Source organism: Leucoraja erinacea, chromosome 10 (assembly GCF_028641065.1).
Source record: "Leucoraja erinacea ecotype New England chromosome 10, Leri_hhj_1, whole genome shotgun sequence".
Classification (NCBI taxonomy): Eukaryota; Metazoa; Chordata; class Chondrichthyes; order Rajiformes; family Rajidae; genus Leucoraja; species Leucoraja erinaceus.
Genome location: NC_073386.1, coordinates 27,472,075 through 27,494,995, shown reverse-complemented (window position 1 = coordinate 27,494,995; position 22,921 = coordinate 27,472,075). Strand labels below are relative to the sequence as shown.

Below are 22,921 nucleotides of genomic sequence, written 5' to 3'. Positions count from 1 at the left end.
ACTACAGATCGATGAGCCTAACATCAGTGGTGAGCAAGTTTTTGGAGGAAATTTTGGAGGAGATTCTGCAAGACAGGATCTACTGTACCTGCACTTATAAAGGCAATGACTGATAAGGGATAGTCACAATGGCTTTGTGTGTAGGAAATCGTGTTACCAATTTTGAATAGTTTTGAAGAGTAGATTGATGAGGGCAGTGTTGTCAACAATGTCTATAAGGACTTTACCAAAACCTTTGACATGGTAGGCTAGTTGGAAAGATCATATGAGATCTATGATGAACTAGCTAATTTGATGCAAAATTAGGTTGAAGGTGGTCAAGAGTCAAAAGAGTTTTATTGTCATGTGTCCCAGATAGGGCAATGAAATTCTTACTGCTGCAGCACAACAGAATATGTAAACATAATACAGAACGGGAGATAAAGTAGCTTTTCCTGAACCTGGATGGTACAGATTTCAGGCTCCTGTACCTTCTTCCCGATGGCAACAGAGAGATGTGTGTGTGGCCAGGATGGTGTGGGCAGCCTTTTTGAGGCAGCGATTGCGATAGATCCCTTTGATGGTGGGGAGGTCAGAGCCGGTGATGGACTGGGCAGTGGTCACAATTTTCTGCATTCTTTTCCGCTCCTGGGCGTTCAAGTTGCAGTACCAGGCCTCCTTGACATACAGACTCTCTGTAATCTTCTCAGGAAGTAGAGGTGCTGATGTGCCTTCTTTATAATTGCATCAGTGTGCTGGGACCAGGAAAGGTCTTCGGAAATATGCACGCCCAGGAATTTGAAGTTTTTTACCCTTTTCCACCATACATTACCATTTGATATAAACGGGATTGTGGGTCCCTATCCTACCCCTTTCAAAGTCCACAATCAATTCCTTGGTTTTGCTGGTGATGAGAGCCAGGTTATTGTGCTGGCACCATTTGGTCAATCGGTTGATCTCACTTCTATACTCTGACTCATCACCATCTGTGATTCGTCCAACAACAGTGGTGTCGTCGGCAAACTTGATGATGGAGTTCGCACTATGTCTGGCTACACAGTCATGAGTATAGAGTGAGTACAGCAGGGGGCTGAGCACGCAACCTTGAGATGCTCCCGTGCTGATTGTTATTGACGATTACATATTTCCACCTATATGGACAGACTGTGATCTGTGGATGAGGAAGTCGAGGATCCAATTGCAGAGGGATGTGCAGAGACCCAGATCCGTGAGCTTGGTAACCAGCTTGGAGGGGATGATGATATTGAACGCTGAGCTGTAGTCTATGAACAACAGCCTGACATACAGGCTGCCAACATCATCAAGGGCCCACACCATCATGGCCACACGCTCATCTCTCCGCTGCCATCAGGTAGAAGGTACAGGGGCCTGAAATCTGGTACATCAAGGTTCAGAAACTGGTTCTTTCCCACCGCCATCAGGCTATTAAACTCGCCATCAAACAAACTCTGAACTATAACAGCCTATTGCACTTTATCTGTTTATTTATGTGTATATATATGGTCTATGCTATATAGACACACTGAACTGTTCTGTATTTATGCTTACAATACTCTGTTGTGCTGCAGTAAGTAAGAATTTCATTGTCCTATCTGGGACACATGACAATAAACTCTCTTGACTTGACTTGACATGAGTTTTTGTTGTCCAAGTGCTCCAGAGCGGAGTGGAGAGCCAGTGAGATTGCATCCACCGTTGACCTGTTGTGGCGGTAAGCGAACAAGGGAAGAGCAAATGTAGTAGAGGGTTGTTTTTGAGGCCTGTAACAAGTGTTGTACCACAGGGATTGGCGCTAACGCCATTATTGTTCATAATTTATATAAACGATTTGGATGTGAATTTCGGTGTGAAGATTGGTAAGTTTCGATGACACTAAAATTGATGGTACAGTGGCCAGTGAAGAAGGCAATCTATGATTAGGAGAAGATTATCTATGATCTGATGACAACAGTTTCTAGATCAACTAGGTCAATGGACCAAGTAAGTGCCGTTGCCATTTAATTCAGATAAATGCAAAGTACTGCATTTTGGTAGGGCAAACCAGGGCAGGACTTGCTCATTAACTGGTAGGGTCCTGTGAAATATTGTAGAACAGAGAGATCAAGGGATGAAAGTACACAGAGCCATGAAGATGGTGACAAATGTGGACATGGTGGCAAAGACAGCATTTGGCGCACTTGCCTTTAATCGGTCAGGATATTGAATACGGGAGTTTGGACATCATGTTGCAACTATCCAAAATTATGGTAAGATCACAGTTGGAGTACTATACAACATGCTTTGCTACACGCTTTGGAAAATGTATAAAGGAGATTTGCAAGGATGTTTCAAGGTCTAGAGGATTTAATCTGTAAAATAAACTAGCAGGCTGGGTCTTATTTCCCTGGACTGTAGGCTGAGGAATTACCATATAGTGGCATATAAAATCACAAGGAGGATAAAGTTCTTTTCCCCAAGGTAAGGGAGTCAAAAACTGAATGGCATAGATTTAAGGACGCGAGAAGCAATATTTTTATCGGATGGTGGAGCATACTTGAAAGGAGCTGCCAGAGGAAGTGGTAGTGACAGGTACAATTCAGACATTTAAAAGACACTTTGGCAAGTATATAGATTGGGAAGGTTTGGATGGATATGGATTAGGTGCAAGGCAAGTGAGACTAGCTTAGTCAACTTAGTCAGCATGAACAAGACGAAGGGACAATTTTCATGCAATGTAGCTAAATGACATAAGAAACGATGAATATAAATAGAATTAAACTGAAACAAACATAATAACAGATTTTTTGTTTGGAGGAGTCCTCAAATAAAATATCCATATATAAACATTTCTAATGAAGCAGATGTTTCTTATCCACATTCAGTACAGTTGAAGAAATAATTAATATAAAGATGAAAATTAATTGACATTTCAGTTTTTCATGACCTTCAATATTAAACTAACACAGGCTCACGTACCACAAACTAAATCAATCGTTACTAATTATGTGCAGTTTTCTGGAAAAATTTAAATAAAAATACATTTACTGAAGTCTTGTTGGGTCTGTAGCTTCCGCATAGTGATGGATCTGAAAAACAAATATATAATGACTGCCAATTCTTTCAAAAAAACTCCATGCCCCGAATATGTTTATAAGACACTTGTGTAATTCCCATTGTTAGGAGAAGAATCGAGTCATACAATCAAGTCACCTCGTACAAAGCGCTCTCTCTCTCTCTCTCTCTCTCTCTCTCTCTCATCTCGGCACAGTCAGTCCAGCCAGGCTGCAAGCACCAGAAAGTGCTGTTGCTATCTCTTTTTTTAAATTTCTGGCAGCATGGATGCCAGCACTAGAAAGTGCTGTTGCTATTCCTTTTTTTGGAGGGAAGGTGCATTTAAAAAAATATTGTAAAGGCACAGTACACTGAATTTTGAATAATGCGAACCAAGCAGCCCCTGCACAGTTGGGGGCTATGGGTGAGTGGTGGAACATTGAGTTGGGGGAACGGGTAGTTTTGGGGTAACGTTGTGGAATATTGCTTTGGGGAAAGTGGGGGAAGTGAGGAGGGAGAGTGGGGGAGATAAGGGAATAGAGGGAGAGGAGGGGGGAATGGGGGATAGAAACATAGAAAATAGGTGCAGGAGTAGGCCATTCGGCCCTTCGAGGCCATTCAATATGATCATGGCTGATCATCCAACTCAGTATCCTGTACCTGCCTTCTCTCCATACCCCCTGATACCTTTTGCCACAAGGGCCATAACTATCTCCCTCTTAAATATAGCCAATGAACTGGCCTCAACTACCTTCTGTGGCAGAGAATTCCAGAGATTCACCGTGTTCAAGAAGGAACTGCAGATGGTGGAAAATCGAAGGTACACAAAATTGCTGGAGAAACTCAGTGGGTGCAGCAGCAACTCAGGGATGGGAGTCAGGGGAAGGGGGGGGGGAAGAAACTAGGTGATGGGAGCTGCAGAGGGTAGGGTGCTGAAACTGGGTGTGTATGAGAGGATCTGGAAAGATAAAAGTATAGACAAAGGGGCAGTGGGGAAGTAGTTTTTCTGAAATTGCAAAATTGCATTTAACCACACCTTGGCAGTGGAGGAACCAAGGCCAGCCAACTCTGTGTTGGTAATGGAAGGGGAATTAAAGTTACTTACAACAGGGAGCTCTGGATAGACATGGCAGTTAGAGCACAGGTGCTCGGCAAACAGTCGTCCAGTCTGCATTTGATCTCACCAATGTAGAGGAGGTTGGAAGACATGCAAGTGAATCACCTGGAAGGGCTGGTTAGGTCCTTAGACCATAATGATCGAGGAGACGTAGGGATAGGTGTTACACACCTTGAGACAGGGAGGGATGGGTGGGGATAGTTAAGCAAACCAGGGAATAATGGAGTGTACCGGCAGAAAGCATATAGAGGTGGTTAGAGGAAGTGACTTGTGGTGCAATCGCATTGTTGCTGACGGAAGTGTAAAAAAAAATGATGAGCTAGATGAGGGGATCGGTGGGACAAAAAGGTATGGATAATGGGATCTCTACTCTGTTATCTGGGGAAGTGGGGTGAGATCAAAAATGCAGAAAATGAAGGATATGCAGGTGAGATTTTCATCAACCACAGATGGGGGGGGGAGGGGGGGGGGATTCCCATTGCCTGACAGAGGAGGACATCTTAGATGTCCTGTAATGGAGAGCATCATCTTAAGTAAAAATGGGGCAGAGACAGAGAAACTGAGAGAAAACTATGGCATCCATAGAAGAGGCAAAGTGGGAGGAGGTGTATCGTAAATAGCTGTGTGACTTAGCGGGATTTGTAGTAATTGTCAGTGGATAGTTTGTCTCATGAGATGGTGACAGTGAGTCCAAGAAAGAGGAAAGTGCGGTCCAAAATGGGCCTAGTGAATTTGAGGGCAGGATAGAACTTAATGGTGAAGTTGATGAAATTGATGAGTGATTAGTTGCGAGTCCACTATTATCTACACTGCCCATTTCAAGGTTCTGCATGAAAACTGATAAAGCACATGTGATGAGAATGTGCAGAAATCAGATTAACTTTTACAATTATTTTTAGAGGCATTTAATTTTTTAATTTAAATAAATTAATTACACTGATTTCAGAAGTTACAGCTCACATTACTCTTAGTTCCATATCTTAATCTAATTCATAGCATTTCTGCTCAGTTACGTGTGGTTGATCTGCAGGCTAAGCCTTGTAAAACTGGTCATTAATCCAGCACTGACATCAACATACCACAGAGGAAGCTAAATTCCAGAAAATTTGGATTATATAAATGAGCAGTTGAAAAGTCCAAATAACAAAACACAAGTCAGGAAGCATCTGTGCAGGGAATGGATAGGCCACACTTCGGATCAGGACCCTTTTTCTCATTACATCGTTCTCCACCATTTCCACCACCTTCACAGGATCCCACCATCAAGCACATCTTCCCATCCCCATCTCTTTCCACAGAGGTCACTTGCGCTGCATCTCCTTGCTGGACTCATTTCTTCCCACCCAAACTGCCTCCTCCCAGGTATTTCCTCTGCAACCATAAGAGATTTAAAACCTGTCCCTACACCTCCTCCCTCACCTCCACTCAACGAGCCAGCAGCCCTTCTAGGTGAAATATGTAACACTTCAAACCTCATCTACTGCATTCAGTGCTCTCGATGTGGCTTCCTTTATTTTGGAGAGACCAAGCGTAGACTAGGCAACCGTTTTGCCAAAACCTTATGGTTGTTCTGCCAAATGCTGATGGATCTCCCGGTTGCTAGTTTTAACTCCCATGCCCATATTGACCTTCCTCTCCTGCGCCTACTCCATGGCCATCTCAAACTGCAGGAACAGCACTACATATTCAATTTGGGTGACTTACAATCCAACAGTATGAACAAAGAATTCTCCAATTTTGTAACCCCCCTACCCCCTCTATTTCCTGTGCCCCACCCCTGTGCATGCCCACCTCCCACAATCATGTCCCTCTTCTTCGCTTCCCCCCTCCCCGTTCTCTCCTTAACTGACACACTTTTGTCTACTTTTCATCTCAGCCTTTGTCCATCCATCTGCCAATCAACCTTCCCTCACTTGTGTTCATCTGCCAACTTGTGTTCATTGCCAAGGTTTGTCCACCCCCATTTCTATTGTAGCTTTCTCTCCCCTAATGCAATCAGTCTGAAGAAAGGTCCCAACCCGAAACATCACCTATCCATTCCCTCCTCAGATGCTGCCTTGTGTTTTGCTCAAGATTTCAGCAGTTGCAGTTACTTGAGTCCAAATAACAATGTTGTCTCCAAACAAGTTCAGGCCAATAATATATATTATTAATGTAAACAAACAAAGATATTAATGTTATTTATATAAGCTAATGTCATGCAATAGGGATGCATTTCTGATGCTGATGTCTTATTGTTGATTATTAATTTGGACATATGGGGATTGATTTGTTGTCATGTCATAGGTTCAATGGCCAACTAAAATAAGGCACTAACTGACCCACCATTGTTGTGTAGTCTTCCTCCGTAATAGTGACATGCAAAATGAATGAATGAGAGCAATTGGAGGCTGCAGGGAGACCTGATGGAAGTATAAATATGATGAGACATAAATAGGGTAGACAGTCGGAAACCTTTTCCCAGGTTGGAAATATTAAAAACTATAGGGCACAGTTTTAAGATGAGAAAGGGTGAAGTTTAAAGAAGATGTGCGGGGCACTTTATTCTTTTTTATATAGTGGGTGGTGGGTGTCTGGAATACATTGTTAGGAGTGCTAATGGAGCCCGATACAAGTATTTAAGAGGCTTTTAGATGAATATGCAGCCAATATTTAAGAGGCTTTTAGATGAATATGCGAGGAATGGATGGATGTGGATGTATAAGGAATGCAGATATATGGATTACATGCGGACAGAGGAGATTAGTTTAACTTGTTATAATGTATGGCACAAACATTGTGGGCTGAAGGGACTGTTCTATGCTCTATTTTATAAATTCTATGTAGTATGTCAAAAAGGTAAAAATAAAAATCAGTTAAAGTAGTTGCTAATAAAACTCCACTTTTCTGCATCCCAGAAGCTCCCTTCAATGATAGGGTCAGCTGATCCTGACAACTATGCTGAACTTGTTGAATCTCCATTTAAATCAAAGTGAATAAAAACAATAAAATCAGGAAACTATCAACTTCTGCATTGCTGGCTCTTATTTTGCCATGAGCAAATTAATTTGGTAAATGCTCAGCTTTGCTTTGCAGGACGTTCTCAAACAATGAGGGGTCTCCAGAGATTGCTCCCTGCTTAAAATAATCATTTCATGTGCTATTTTTTACAAAAACAGCAAACTAATTTAGTTTCCAAGTTTGACCCAATTGCTCGAGGTCACGTAATATGTAGAATTGGCAAGAAAATAAGCTTTGGGTTTATAAGGCATCTTTCAAGCTAAAGGGTGAAGTACCACATACACACATATTAAAACCATCTGCCCAGGGCAGGGTTGTTTGCGCTGACACAGCAAAGAGCAAGGTTGACAATATCAGCTTAACTTTAGAAATAAGCAGGTTAAGGTAATTTACAAGGGTCATTGACTGCCCAAGGGCACTCCAACTCTGTTTCACCAGAGCCAGTATATTTGTATTGAAAGTTTGTTAATCATTCATAATAATGCTTGCATCATCTCTTTGGAGCCTGTACAATTCTGTATTACCTTTATATTAACTGAATCAAAATTAACTCTAATGCATGTTGCAATATCCATTAGAAATTATCTATAATATTATATTTTAAAATGTTGCATTAATCATTCTTCGTTCTGACCTATAAGTGCACCTTTGCTGGTGCCCTCATTGTGATAATTTATTAAGCCATCTTTTTTGGATTCTAGGTTCATGGGATTCTCAGAGCAATTTGGATTGTTACTTGGTGATTTAATTTCCATGGCTAGTTTAACATTACCACAATGGTACGACCAAGGCAAGATATTAGCCAACCCGCAACAGATAAAATCTTAAGTCCCTGGCTAACTAAGTTACAATCTTCTAGATTCTTATCTACTGAGTAACGTGGGTATGACAAAATACAATAATAATTAACCTGCAAAATGTTAAACAAAAAATTAAAATAAAGAAGGTTTGCTCCTACCATCACCAAATGATGAACCCAGAGGCCAATTCTTTTGAAAACTTGGTTTTGAAGAAAGCGATGTAGTTATGCACAAATCATCAGTGGGCAACAACTTATGATCAAACTGAAATACAAACAAAAATTTAATTAAATATACTAACAATTTACATTTATTTATATATTTTTAGAATCCAATCCAATCCATTTACCCAAAGAATACTATAAAGTATTGTCAATTACTATCAATTAATAGTTTGGCAATCCACTCATAGTCCAATTGTATCGGAAAACAGAGATAGCATCTCAGTGTTGAAAGGCCAGTTAATTTACATTGATAGAATTGGTTGAAGCATAAATGTTAGCTGGAACAGCATAAAATGTTCTTCAAATTGCTGTTTGGTATCTTTTAATTCAAACTAAACAGGTACAATTTTCTCGGAAAGATAACATCTTCTACAATGCAGCACTATTTTAATAATTTACTGTGGTATCATCCGAGATTTTGTGTTCAATCTTTGTGCATACATCTCTAGCTTTTAACACAGAGCCACCAGTTCTAATGATCCAAGAGGAAGGCAAAACATTCAGACAACGCTCTGGATTTTTAGGCAATGCAAGCAGAATTTCTGACATTAGGTCCTATTACTCTGTAAAACTGACAGCAACTTTGGGATTACCACATGTTCATGGTTTAATGCAAAAAAATCCTGAAGCTGCCTCAATGGTTTAATGCAACACTGCAGGCTGTAGTGTACTCCAACAGTAAAATCAGCACAAGAATCGACATGGAGGCTGAACATAATAAACTTCTACTATTTAACTCTGTTGATGAATTTGTCTAAAGTGATACGAGGAAAGCTTTCCAACAACATTCCAAAAGCATTATAATGGGGAAAGAATGGCTCAAAAAGACACAAACAACAAATTTTAATTAGCATGTTAATTTAAAGACATTTTACATTATTTTCTGGACTTTTTAAAACTTTAATGGCTTGCTAATTATTTTTTAGGAAAATATTTATAATTTTAAAAAAATACCACTATCTCTCTCTTAACAATTCAGGCTGACGCTGGGGGTATGCCAGTTTTTAATTTTTGTTTAGGGCTACTTGACTGTGTCACACAATGTTATGTTTATAACCATGTGAAACAATAGTCCTGAGGAACATTTTGTCAAGGTTTTTGTTAGTAAGATCACTGAAGGTAAGTATACAAGTTTATAATTATGATCAGCAGTGAGTACTGTTACCTCATACTGACTGCAGAACCCAGATCACTATTTTGCGAGCCTGACATATTTAAGATAAAAATTGGTTGACACAAATAATGATTTGTGATAATCTATTTGCTCTGCACAAGTACTGGTGTCCACACTGTGATGTACAGAGTCCATTTTATAAAACCTGGATTGAATTCACTCAAATTTTAATCAGAAGTTAGCCATGGTAAATGTTGGTAAATATTTTCTCTGAATTCAGATGGCAATAACAAAAAGAAAATCTATGCATAATTGAAGGACTCAACACATTCCAAGTGCATATTGATTTTTTTTTAGAAAGCTCCTGTTTTATTCATAAACCAAGGACCTCAAGTTAATGTCCATCACTTGTAATTGATCAATCTGTGATTAGATTGTTGTGAATTAGATGCTCTCAAATTAGCACATTGAGCAGTTTTTTTTCCCAAAATCAAAGCCTTTTAATTCCAAATGTTTAAATATGTCTCCTTTTTAATTTATATTCGGAGATAATTTTTAAGAAGACAGACAGCAACCAGCAATCTCCATTATGCTGGAGAGAATGCAGAGGAGATTCACCTGGATTCTTCCTGGATTGTAGTACTTTAGTTATGGGAAGAGATAAATTAGGCTGTTCTTGGTTTCCCAGGACCAAAGAAGGCTGAAATGTGGTCTCATGGAGATACATAAAATTCTAAGAGGTATGGATAGGATAAATATTCTGAATCATTTTCCTATGTCAAAGATCTCAAAAACTAGAGGACATGATTTTAAGGTGAGAGGAAGGCATTTTAAAGGGATTTGAGGGAAAAGCTGCATTTACAGAGAGTGATTTATATCTGGAATGTATTTCTAGAAGATAATTACAAACCTTAAAAGACATTTAAGGGGCTGTCCCACTTGGGCGACCTAATTGGCGAGTTTAGAAGAGTTTAGGAGAGTTTGAAAAAATGTAATGTTGAAGACCTCCTTCGACTATGTAGAAGACCTCCTTCGACTATGTAGAAGACCTCCTTCGACTATGTTGAAGATTTGCTTCGACTAGCTATGACTAACATCGGAAAATTGGACACCGAATAGTGGAGAGTGAAGATGACCTCCTTCAACTATGATGAAGACTATCTATGACTACCTTCGGCTACCCTCGATTACCTATGACTAACATGCCGACGTACTACGACTAAACCTATGAGTAAAAAAAGTATCGATTTTTTTCCATGGCGACCTTTTTCTCGCAGGCATTTTTCAACATGTTGAAAAATACGCCGCCACCTAGCCGAGGCCTCAAGTACACGGGGTCTACTCTCGAGCATGAAGAGCGTTAAGGGCCTGTCCCACTTAGGAGACCTCCACAGCGACCTTGCCTGCGACCCATGATCGGGAAGGTCGCCATGAGGTCGTAGGAGGTTTTGGTCACTCTCCTTCATGGTTGAAAGAAGTCTCCGCGTGGTCGAGGCTTCATCTAGGTCACGCCGTTTTTTCATCATGGTCGCCGTGGGAAAAATCTATATTTTTTTAGTCATAGGTCTAGTCGTAGCTGGTCGTAGCAGGTCATGATGATAGTCGTAGGTAGTCGAGGGTAATAACTCCGGGGTGAAAAAAAGGTCAGTAGGATAAAAAGGTGATTTAAACAGCAGCACGTGACCTCTGTCACTCCAGGGCATGTTCATTCATAGCTGGAGAGTTTTTTGGAGAGAAGACGTGTTTTAGAGATGGCACCAAAAAGGCAGCAGCGCAGGGGGAGGGCACAAGCCTCAAAAAAACCTGCCATGCAGGTGTTGCCCACCCAGGAGGAGGAGTGGCAGGAGATGCCACAATAGGTGATAGTGCAGGAGGAGGTAGCCCTGCATGAGTGACCCCTGGAGGAGGAGACCAGGGTGGTAATATATGTCCCCACCACCGCCCCATCCTTCACTGCCTCATTTGAAGGCAGCAAAGCAGCCCTTTCTCCTGTGTCTGACACAGCATCAGAGGCAGATGCCCCATTGGTGGTGAGGAAGGGCTGGAGGAAGGTTATGCCCTAAACCTTCACCAGGCAGCAGGAGTGGGACCTTGAAGAATGGTTCCAGCAGAATGCCATCCTGTACGATAAAGAAAATGAGGGGTTCAGGGACAGGGACAAGAATGGCATGCTTGCCATCCACTGCCCCACATGTGTGCTTAAAGTTCCATCTTTTGTCAAAGCCCAGCGCCACTCTCTTCCAGTCATCTGGTGTACTGGGACAGTCCATCACATCATCTCCATTCACCCATTGACACCTCTTCTTGTGCTTCCTCTTAACCCTTGCTCTTTCACCCCTTTTGCCTTTTTTAAAAGGTTGCTGAAGCAAAAGGGCTACTGCAAACAGCAGTAGTTGCATTTTAGGTGGAAGGAGGTCTTCAACATAGTCGTAAGAAGTCGTAGAAGGTTGCAGGAGGTCGTAGATCACCTTGCCTGCGACCTTGATTTTTTTTTGTGTCGCAGGCAAGGTCGCCAGAGGTCGCTGTGGAGGTCTCCTAAGTGGGACAGGCCCTTTACAAAGACCTCCTACGACCTTGTGTCAACCATGCTGCGAGTATGAGTCGAGGGCAAACCCGCCAGAACTCGCAGATTAGGTCGTCCAAGTGGGACAGGCCCTTTAGATAGGCATTTAATAGGCAAGATATGAGCTAATGAGGGCGAATGTGATTAGTAAAGCCGAGCAAAAAGATCAGAGTGGATGTGGTGGGCCAAAGAGCCCATTTCTGTATTATACAATTCCTTTTGTCCTTTTACCATAACATTTTGTTAATGACTAATTATGATCACATACGTGTCTTATTACAAATGGAGGTGTGCTATCCGTTTCCTTTTTAAATTGATAAGGTCCCAGATTTAAGTGTGCAAGTCTCTGATTCGCATCCTCTGAGAGTGCTGCCATTCGTCGTTTAGTATATGGTGATGGAGACCGTGTCCTAGAAGCTATTGTGGGTTCTTTGTAGCGGTTATATTTGCTGAATTTTCTTGGGCATTCAGCACGGCACGTTTTTCTCTTTGATGATTTTGTCATGGATTGCCTGACTGGAGAGGTCTCTGGTTCCAACTTCATATTATCCTCCTAAAAAAGATTATTTTTCACAGTGACAATTAATAAAAAATAACATCACAATACTTTGTAGATGTCTATCAAACCTATAACACTATCTTTACAATCTTCAAAAAAGAGGGAAATGTGAACACATAAATATGTGTTTTTTAGTCACGTATTTTTAGTCTTTCACTCAAAATCAAGACATCACAAAAACGAGGAAAATAGAATTTGAGACAGTAATAATATTCACAGTGCTGGCTTAGCAAATCGTTAAGTATGTTAATTGCATTTGCAAAGATTCATTGTATAATTTAACAATAGGATTACATTAGCAGAAAAATAAAAGTAACTAAAAATGCTTTTACTTTACATTTCATGGAAAATGGTTACTATTTCCAAAAATAAAAATCATATTCAAAAAGACAACACCAAAAAGGTTGCACTTTGTTTGGGAACATTATTTATGTTTCCTTTGGTTCTCTTCCTTGCAGAAAAAATATGCTTCCCATTATTAATATAACCGTGCAAATCCTCTTGTTTTCTGGTCTCTCATTTATGCATTATGAAATGCTTATGAAAGTAGAAAAAATATTACAACCAGCATGAAAATAAAATAAGAAAAACAAATCCAGAAACAACAATGTATGGAAAGAAGAAAACAAACCAAAACAAGGAGGAATAAGCATTTGGAAAGAAATGAGGAAAATGCTAGAATTGGGAGAGTGCTATAAACTATTAATAAGGAGATAATAGGAAGCCATTTAGATAAGTCAATCAAATGAAGTCAATTTGGTTTTATGAGAGGGAAATTACATTTGACAAATTTGAAACAGACAAGGTGGAAAGGAGAACCAATATTTGTAATATATTTGAATTTCCAGAAGGTTTTTGATAAGGTGCCATAAAAAGGTAAATGCAGAAGAGTACATTGGCTGGAAAAGTACATCAACATAGATGATGGAAGAAAGGACCAAGTGCAGTGTGGGCGTGTTTGCTGAAGATATAAAGGTAATGCGTTAGCAAATGATGAAGAGAATATAGACCATGAAAAGGTGACATCACCGCGCGACGCCCAAAACCAGTCGGCCTGCCTTTATCGCGTCAGCAATTAAAGCGTGTGCGATTTGAAAATCATCACCATTCTGTTTACTTGGGTTGCACATTAAAGTTTTATTTCCTCTTGTTTTTCAATACGTCATTTATTTGCTTGCACTAATTAAACAATATTCTGTTGACTTGTGTTGCACATTAAAAATTAGTTTCTTGTTTTTCAATACGTTATTTGTTGCTTGCACTAAATAAACAAATTAATTCTTATAAAGTCGTGGGTCTTTGTATTTGTCGCAAATAACTTCACCTACAACTTAATTATTAAACTTCAGTGTAACCTTTTCGTGTAGTGGAAAAAGCAGTTAGTTAATCATGGCATTGATCACACATATGGAAACCACGTCTAATCATGGAATGCATCTCATATAAAAGCCTCGATTTATTAGATAAATAAAACACACACAGACATTGAACTGCATTGAATTGCAAAATGTGTCATGAAATGTCATATAAAGCAGACAAAGGCATTTAACCACTTTTAAAATATGGCATTTCAAAGAAAGTCCGAGGTGTGAGGTATTATTATTATCACAGTGTTACTAATTTCACATACAAAATCTTCCATTAACATACATATATCCTCCTTTTATTAGATCAGTTCCTGCAGTGGTGGTCCTCTGTTTGTGGTGTGAGATTTTTGCTGCTGATCTTCAGCACATGTCGTTCTAGCAGACAGCAACCCCCCTTTATATACGTAAATTACGTCATGCGCGACCTTCGCTTCCGGCCGGCCGCGCCAAACGCACGCAATCGCATGCAAGTGGGACAGGCCCTTTAGGTTAGGCTGTGGAAGGAAATGATCAATTGATCTTTCAGGACCGTTCCTCTGGTGCGAATGGAAGGCAGCCAGTATTAAAAAGGGGTGGGGAAAAAGCTAGTACACGATAGGCAAATCCAGGAGAAGAGGTGTGGTTTGGTGGATGGAGTCAGGTGGGGGGGGAGAAGGGTGTGGATAATAACAGATTGAGATGTGATTGGTGTAGTGGTGGAAGTAATCAGGGCCTAGAGATAATGGAATCTGATGGGAAAGGAAGGTGGAGTACGGGACCTAATAACGGAGGTTGGTTGGGCAGATGAGAGCAGTAAGTAGAGGGAAAGACTTGATGGGGAGAGTTGTGTGAGTGATGGGCAGATGTAGTGGATGAGGAAGAAGCTGAGTGAAAGGGGATGGGGTGCTGTGAGAAAGAAGGGTATGTGTGGGAAGATCTGGGTGGATGGAGGGACTGAGGAGGGACGGATTACCTGAAATTAAATAATTTAATATTCATGCCATTGGATTGTACACTACTGAAGTTGAATTATAGATGCTGTTCCTCTAAATTGCATTTAGCCTCAACCTGGCAGTGGAAGAGGCCAAGAGTAGTTAAGAGAGTACATGGACAGGACAGGTTTGGAGGGATATGCACCAAGCGCAGGCAGGTGGGAGTAGTGTAGCTGGGACATGTTGGTCGGTATGGCAAGTTGAGCGAAGGGCCTGTTTCCACACTGTATCACCATGACTCTAGTTATTGAAATGGAACAACAAGACAGACAATTATGAATGTTTGACAATAGACAATAGATGCAGGAGTAGGCCATTCGGCCCGTTGAGCCAGCACCGCCATTCAATGTGATCATGGCTGATCATCCACACAACACCCGTTCCTGCCTTCTCCTCATATCCCATGACTCCGCTATCTTTATGAGCCCTATCTAGCTCTCTCCTGAAAGTATCCAGAGAACCGGCAGGTCCCGTTGAACTTTCCCCCTTTCCCAACTTGATACCATTTAGATAATAATCTGCCTTCCTGTTTTTGCTACAAAAGTGGATAACCTCATATTTATCCACATTAAACTGCATCTGCCATGCATCTGCCCACTCACCCAACCTGTCCAAGTCCTCCTGCATTCTCATAGCATCCTCCTCACAGTTCACACTGCCACCCAGCTTTGTGTCATCTCCAAATATGCTAATGTTACTTGTAATCCCTTAATCTAAATCGCTAATATATATATTGTAAATAGCTGCGGTCCCAGCACCGAGCCTTGCGGTACCCCACTAGTCACTGCCTGCCATTCTGAAAGGGACCCGTTAATCCCTGCTCTTTGTTTCCTGTCTGCCAGCCAATTTTCTATCCATGTCAGCACTCTACCCCCAATACCATGTGTCCTAATTTTGCCCACTAATCGCCTATGTGGAACCTGATCGAATACTTTCTGAAAGTCCAGGTATGAATAAGTAAGTAAGTAAGTAAGTTTATTGGCCAAGTATTCACATACAAGGAATTTGCCTTGGTGCTCTGCCCACAAGTAACAACATGACATACAGTGACAGTTACGAATGACTCAGAAAACTCTAAACATTAATAATAATAAAACATTAATGATAAAACACCATTCATCAAGCATGTGAACCAACAAAATACCAGATCAAACATCATTGAATTAGCTTCAATCCTTATTCTGATGGAACTCTTGGCTCTGAAAGTGTGGACATTCAAGAAATCCTTATTGGTCAATAACTTGTCTATTTTCTCTTGTTAACTTTTTTTTTTACAGAATTAAAGTCCTATTCTTCACCATCCTCAAAATTCATTTTAAAAGCTTTCTGGAAGATAGCAAAGATTTCCATGATACTCAAATCAGCAAAACATTCATGATCAGACCCATTTGTAGCTAGTTGGTCCTTCCTGAGAGGCTTTGAAATCTGTAAACGTTTTACATTTTCATTTGGGAGGCAGAACAAGCCCCACCACAAAATCCTGTCATTTGGGAGGCAGAACAAGCCCCACCACAAAACTGCTGAGAAAGATGATCTTTGACAGATGGCTATCGAGTCTGTTAACAATCAAATCCAGAAGTATTAATGAACAAACTATTAGACTTGAAAATTAAAATTAAGAAAATATATTAAACCAAAACCCTCAAAAACATTAAAGTAAAATCAAATAATTGGAACTGATCAAACTATACCAACGCTTCCTTTAATTTTTAATAGCGGTTCTTCTTTGTCGACAGCATTGGAGGAGGAGAACTCCTTTTGATATGTCTGACCAGCATGGTCTGCAACAAGGTGCTCTACCATAAAACTCCAAGGTGAGTTCAATTTCCTGCAAAATCCAGTCCACTTACGGAGCTTTCTACAAACTCCCCAAATGCTTGGCAGCACAATAAATAGATTCCGCTAGCTCTCAAAATCTTAAGGACCAGTTCTGTTGGTTTCAAAAATCATTCATGCGATGTGCAACAGAAAAAACAAATAAGAATTAAGGAAATAACTATTTTAAATAGAAGGACATAACACACAACTGACAGGAGCAGTAATCCAAAACACTTTAAGCAATGTATACAGTGCCCACCATAATGTTTGGGACAAAGACCCATCATTTATTTATTTGCCTCTGTACTCCACAATTTGAGATGTATAATTATAAAAACTCAGATGTGGTTGAAGTGCACACTTTTATTAGATTTTGTCAGATTTTATTAAAGGTAATTTTTATACATTTTGGTATCACCATGTAGAAATTACAGCTGTGTTTATACATAGTCCCCCCCCCCATTTCAGGGCTCCATAATGTTTGGGACACATGGCTTCACAGGCGTTTGTAATTGCTCAGGTGTGTTCAATTGCCTCCTTAATGCAGGTATAAGAGAGCTCTCAGCACCTAATCTTTCCTCCAGTCTTTCCATCACCTTTGAAAACTTTTATTGCTGTTTATCAACACAAGGACCAAAGTTGTGCCAATGAAAGACAAAGAAGCCATTATGAGACTGAGAAACAAGAATAAAATTGTTATAGACATCAGCCAAACCTTCGGCTTACCAAAATCAACTGTTTTGAACATCATTAAGAAGAAAGAGAGCACTGGTGAGCTTACTAATCGCAAAGGGACTGGCAGGCCAAGGAAGACCTTCACAGGTGATGTCAGAAGAATTCTCTCTATAATAAAGAAAAACCTCTAAACACCTGCCAACAGATCAGAAATGCTCTTCGGGAGTCAGGTGTGGATTTGTCAATGACCACTGTCCGCAGAAGACTTCATGAACAGAAATACAGAGGCTACACTACAAGATGCAAACCACTGGTTAGCTGCAAAAATAGGATGGCCAGGTTACAGTGTGCCAAGGAGTACTTAAAAGAGCAACCACAGTTCTGGAAAAAGGTCTTGTGGGCAGATGAGATGAAGATTAACTTACATCAGAGTGATGATAAGAGCAAAGTATGGAGGATCGAAGGAACTGCCCAAGATCCAAAACGACCGCTTCATCTGTGAAACACGGTCGAGGGTGTTATGGCCTGGGCATGTATGACTCACTTATCTTCATTGATTGCTGATGGTAGTAGCATAATGAATTCTGAAGTGTATAGTTAATCACCTGATCTGAACCCAATTGAGCATGCCTTTTATATGCTGGAGTGAAAACTGAAGGTGACTAGCCCCCAAAACAAGCATATGCTAAAGATGGCTGCAATACAGGCCTGGCAGCGCATCACCAAAGAAGACACCCAGCAACTGGTGATGTCCGTGAATCGCAGACTTCAAGCAGTCATTGCATGCAGAGGATATGCAACAAAATACTAAACATGACTACTTTCATTTACAATACATTTGTGTGTCCCAAACATTATGGTGCCCTGAAATGGGGGGACTATGTATAAACACTGCTGTAATTTCTACATGGTGAAACCAAAATGTATAAAAATAGCCTTTATTCAAATCTGACAATGTGCACTTTAATTACATGTGATTTTTTTTCTATTACAAATCTAATATTGTGAAGTACAGAGACAACTAAATAAATGATGGGCTTTGTCCCAAACATTATGGAGGGCACTGTACATCTTATCCAATTTTAACATGTACAACTCGCATGGCTTGTGTCCTCATTTACTAGAAATATAGCCGACCAGACACACGAATACTAATTTTTAAAAAACTGAGCAAATACTATTAATTTTAGTCATAATACAATTAATCAATGTGAAGCTCACCTCATATTCAATGTGTATGGAGTTGAGAGGGCATTCTTTGATAATTGAAGTTGTTGAAAATTCCAGTCGGGGTGCTATACCCTGCAGGAGAAAAGACCAAATAACATCAGAAACTAAAATCTACATCTCACATAGTATCACAAGGGTTATAACATATGTAATCACAATTTCTGCAATGATGCACTTTTTATAAATTCTCCAATTACAGAAAATCATGTACTGACAGTAACTCAGTCTGTAACTATTATTTCTGGAGATAAATACTCTCTCAATATCATTCAGTATTCCTCTCTCTAACTACTAAATACATAGACAACAACTAATTATTTCATCTTTGGGACCTTATTTAGCTGCCATTTCTGCCCATTATGTCACACAAATTCACTTTTAAATCAATTATTTGTAGATCAAAACAGGTGTGATTTCCTGAGAAAGTAATTATATGGATATGTAAATGCAATTTCTTTGCCACTGAATTGAGGCTGAATAAATATTTGCACTCAGAAAATGACAGGAATGAAATTCGGCAAGGACTCTTCTAATCATCCTATTAACTTTGGTGGAAAATCCCTGAAAATCATGTAGTGCTGTTTCTCTATAGCTTTCCAGACTTTTAGGTTAAGATACATGAGGGTAACAATTTTAATACAGAACATTAGTACGGTGAGACAGCTTGGTTTGTCACTTACTCATCATAACATCATAATTAGACCATTCGGCTCATCAAGTCTACTCCGCCATTCAATCAAGGCTGATCTATCCCTCATTCCTAACCCCATTCTCCTGCCTTCTCCCCATAATACCCGTAGCGAAGTTGACACTCATCTGACAACTTTGTATACAATTTTCAATTGGAAAAATCTTAATCTATTTTGTTACCACTACATATTGAAGATCTATGCCAAGTTTATCACCTAATATCCTACATTGCTGTGACTTTTACTCTCATTCCTGCCCTCAGTGATTTCAATCTCCATCCCAATCACTATTAATCTCGCCTGCATTCACTGCCCTGCCAGCTTGGCTTAACTTTGCCATCCAAGTAAACTTTACTCCCCTTATTCATAGCCACCTACTCTGTACCTTCTGTGACCTCTGTATTTCTACTACCCAAGTCACAAGTCACTTCAACAAAACATTCGAATTCCCTCAACTCTCGCTCCTTTTATATATTTGCATCTATTGATTTGCTCAGTTGTGGCCACGTCTTTATCTTGGTTCCTTTATCCGCAGTTCTAATCTATACTCTCTCCCACTTTGGGTGAGACCACTGTCTTTTCATCGAGCCAACGATCCTCAACTATTAATCATATTCCTCTGTTTAAGAGGGAACTGCAGATGCTGGAGAATCGAAGGTTACACAAAAACGCTGGAGAAACTCAGCATATTCCTCTTCCTGGCCACTGCCTCATACTGTTGAAAACTTATTACATCTGGCCCCACACTGAGCTTCAATGGCATATTTGTGGCTTCACCAATTTGTTTATTTCCATTCCTTAACATTGCCCTAGTTTTAATTTGCTGTTGAATTCTCATCCATATCTATCATGTCCAGACTTGACCACTCAAACGCCAACCTAGCTGACATACCTCATCCTATATTCTGCAGACCCAAGTTCCTTTACATTCAGATTCTCTATTCTTAAATCGTGACAAGTTCAATTTGCCTAATAACCCTTTGCTTGCTGAATTTAATCATGAAAACTTGAGAGATTGTTTTAATTGTATTAAATATGCTCTAATTTCAAGATTACTATTGACTCTTGAGAAAATGCACATTATAGGCTGTAAGTATTTAATCCTTGAAAGAGATGTGTTTTTGAAGAAAGGTATTTAAATAAGCTTCAAATAACTTAAAATATCATAAATAATTCAGTCACAAACATGCAATTATATCATGACAAACAGAATATGTTGATTATTAGAATTATTTAATAATGATATTGAACTTTGTTTTCAAAAACTATTTTAAATACATCATCTATATATCATGATAACAAAAGAGTTTGTATCTTCCACTGAAGAAATGTTTACATTATAAAATATTTCATGAATACAAACTCTAACGACATTTTACATACAAATAAATATATAATCCATCATGCTGCCCACATAACACAACATTTTCCTCAACCCACTATTACAATATCAGACAAAACAAAAGAGATATGACATGTCTTTTACAATCTGATGCTAAAATAATTGAAAGTAGGCTTTCAGGTCCCTACAAACCTTAAAATTCAACTACAATTTTGAAGGTAATGCAGCATGAAGCTTTTAGTGTCATGCAAGTCTGCCAACTCCAGTCAGGTCTCAAACATTGCCTGTGAAATTACATCAGCCTTCCAATCACTGATATATTTATGCAAAGAATTGCATCAGACATGCCTTTGAAACATTTCTTTAATGCAAATCACTGTCTACCAAAAAGGTAAAAAACAGGAAACCAACGATTCAAAATATCATTAACTTCTTAATTTATAGAGCTATTTATAGGCCACAGACATCAATAGCATTGTTGTGATGCTGCTGATACAAGCACAACCATATTAATAGCTCAATTTGCAATAACGTCAAAAACAATTTTCAAACACATTTAAACTGACAGTCTACACTTAACCTACGCTCACTTTAGCAATATGTTTCCTATGTGCACTGAATAATATCCCAAATAACTGTCAGCAATTTAGTTTTCAGATGGGTTTGTTAAACAAACAACAGCTCAGGCCGAGACCGGTTTGTGCAATAGATTTCCAGATCCTGAAGTGACTGTCAGAGCCCAGTAATTTATACCGAATGAACATTCTGAGCTAGCTCCCCAGAATCTCAGCTCATCACCAAGCGAACTGCAAGCAACTTTGTGGCGAGGGGGTTAGTGAATCGGAGGAGGTGAGCACAGGTAACCCAAGCTTCTGGTTTGCCGGGGAGACAATGGAATTTCTGGTAAGTAAGAAGAAAGATCTTCCAAGATGGCACCGCACGGCAGCCTTGCCAGCAGCTCGTGTGTTTCTTTCGGCTTTTTGTTATTTTCAGTATGTCTAAATGTATGTTTAAAGGCACCTGGTATGTTTTATGTGGTGGGATGCTGGGGGGGGGGAATAGGGGAACTGTTTCCAGTCACTTACCTCGGCGGAGATGCGACTTTTCTCCGTGTCGCATTTTCGCCCCCCTCGCAACCTAACAACTGGAGTGGTGCAGCCTTTCCGACCGGAGCCGGCCCAGAGCCCAGAGCTTCAGCAGCAGGCACAGCATGGACATTAACATCACGGAGCTGCAATTTTTTACCGAGTTTTAGAGCTCTGACCGTGGAGGCCTGCTGACTTTAACACCGTGGAGCTGGGTCTGTGCAGCTTCTAACCGCGGGCGTGGTGCAGACTTTAACATCACGGTGCTGCCTGAAGAAGAGTTCTGACAGCGGGGTCCTGTGGACTTGGCATTATGTAGCCACGGTCTCCGGTCGGAAGCGGCCGATTCGGGGATTCCAAGCCGCGGAGTGTTCCGATCCATCCTGACATCAGAGTCTCGATCATCCCGGCAAGAGGGTCTGTACATCGGGCTGTCCGTAGCGGCGACTGCGGAGGGTTCAGGGCCCTAACCACGGGCGAACAGGAGGAAGATTGACTGGAATTTTGTGCCTTCCATCACAGTGGGAAGTGCTGGATGTTTATGTCAAAATGTTTATGTTGTGTTCTTTCTTTCTTGCTAGGAGAGGACTGCTCATCTGCCCAGCTTACTTATGAATAAAACTGCATCATGATGAATGGCCAACACAGCACCATGGTTTCAGACCCTGATTATACTACTACATCAACTCTCTGGACAGAGCTAGCATGCTGGCTGGGGACTGAACGGAGTGGCAGGACATCATGCAGCAGATGGCACCACTCAAGCCCGAGTTGGAGTGAAATAGACAGACAGACAGACAGAAATAGACAGACAGACAGACAGACAGACAGACAGACAGACAGACAGACGGACAGACAGATAAACAAAGAGTCGTCTTCTTGAGCATTTACCAGTGATCAGTTTAGATCATCGGAAACGCCAAAAGCTAAGCACTGTATCATATGCTACAGTCAGTTTCTGCCTAATTTGGCAGCAGGCAACAAAAACGGTTGATATTGGCATTGGATTGGCCTTAGTTCCAATTTTAGGCAGGGAATCCAGACACTTGAAAGTCATCAGCTGCTAATTTTTACAACATATATCTCTGGAGAGCAAGTTCTGGAAATCAACTCTCCCTTAGCCAAAATAATTTGAATTCTGCACTGTGGAATGCACAAAAAGAAGAAAAAAAGGAATATACCATTCTCAGTTCAAATACAAGCAGCTTCCGCATTATAGCCGTTCAGGTAACGGAAATCCACCAAATTCACAAATCACTACACAAAAGTTACAGAATAAAATTCGCTTTTACAGAATTTATGAAGAAAAAAATAAATAAACAATCCCAAAATTATTT

The 22,921-nt window shown here is 40.2% G+C and overlaps 1 protein-coding gene across 4 annotated transcripts in view; it reads right to left on the bottom strand.

Annotated features, from left to right (window-relative positions):
* Positions 1-22,921, bottom strand: part of spata6 (spermatogenesis associated 6) — an 81,559-nt gene that overhangs the window by 39,518 nt on the left and 19,120 nt on the right. For 2 of the 4 annotated variants that reach the window (XM_055641811.1, XM_055641809.1), the window contains 4 exons: positions 18,460-18,540; positions 12,117-12,401; positions 8,106-8,211; positions 3,019-3,065 (listed from right to left, as the gene is read on the bottom strand). In XM_055641811.1, the coding sequence (XP_055497786.1) occupies positions 3,019-3,065; positions 8,106-8,211; positions 12,117-12,401; positions 18,460-18,540 (519 nt within the window). The remainder of the gene's footprint in view (positions 1-3,018; positions 3,066-8,105; positions 8,212-12,116; positions 12,402-18,459; positions 18,541-22,921) is intronic. The other 2 variants (XM_055641810.1, XM_055641812.1) reach the window with 2 other exon arrangements.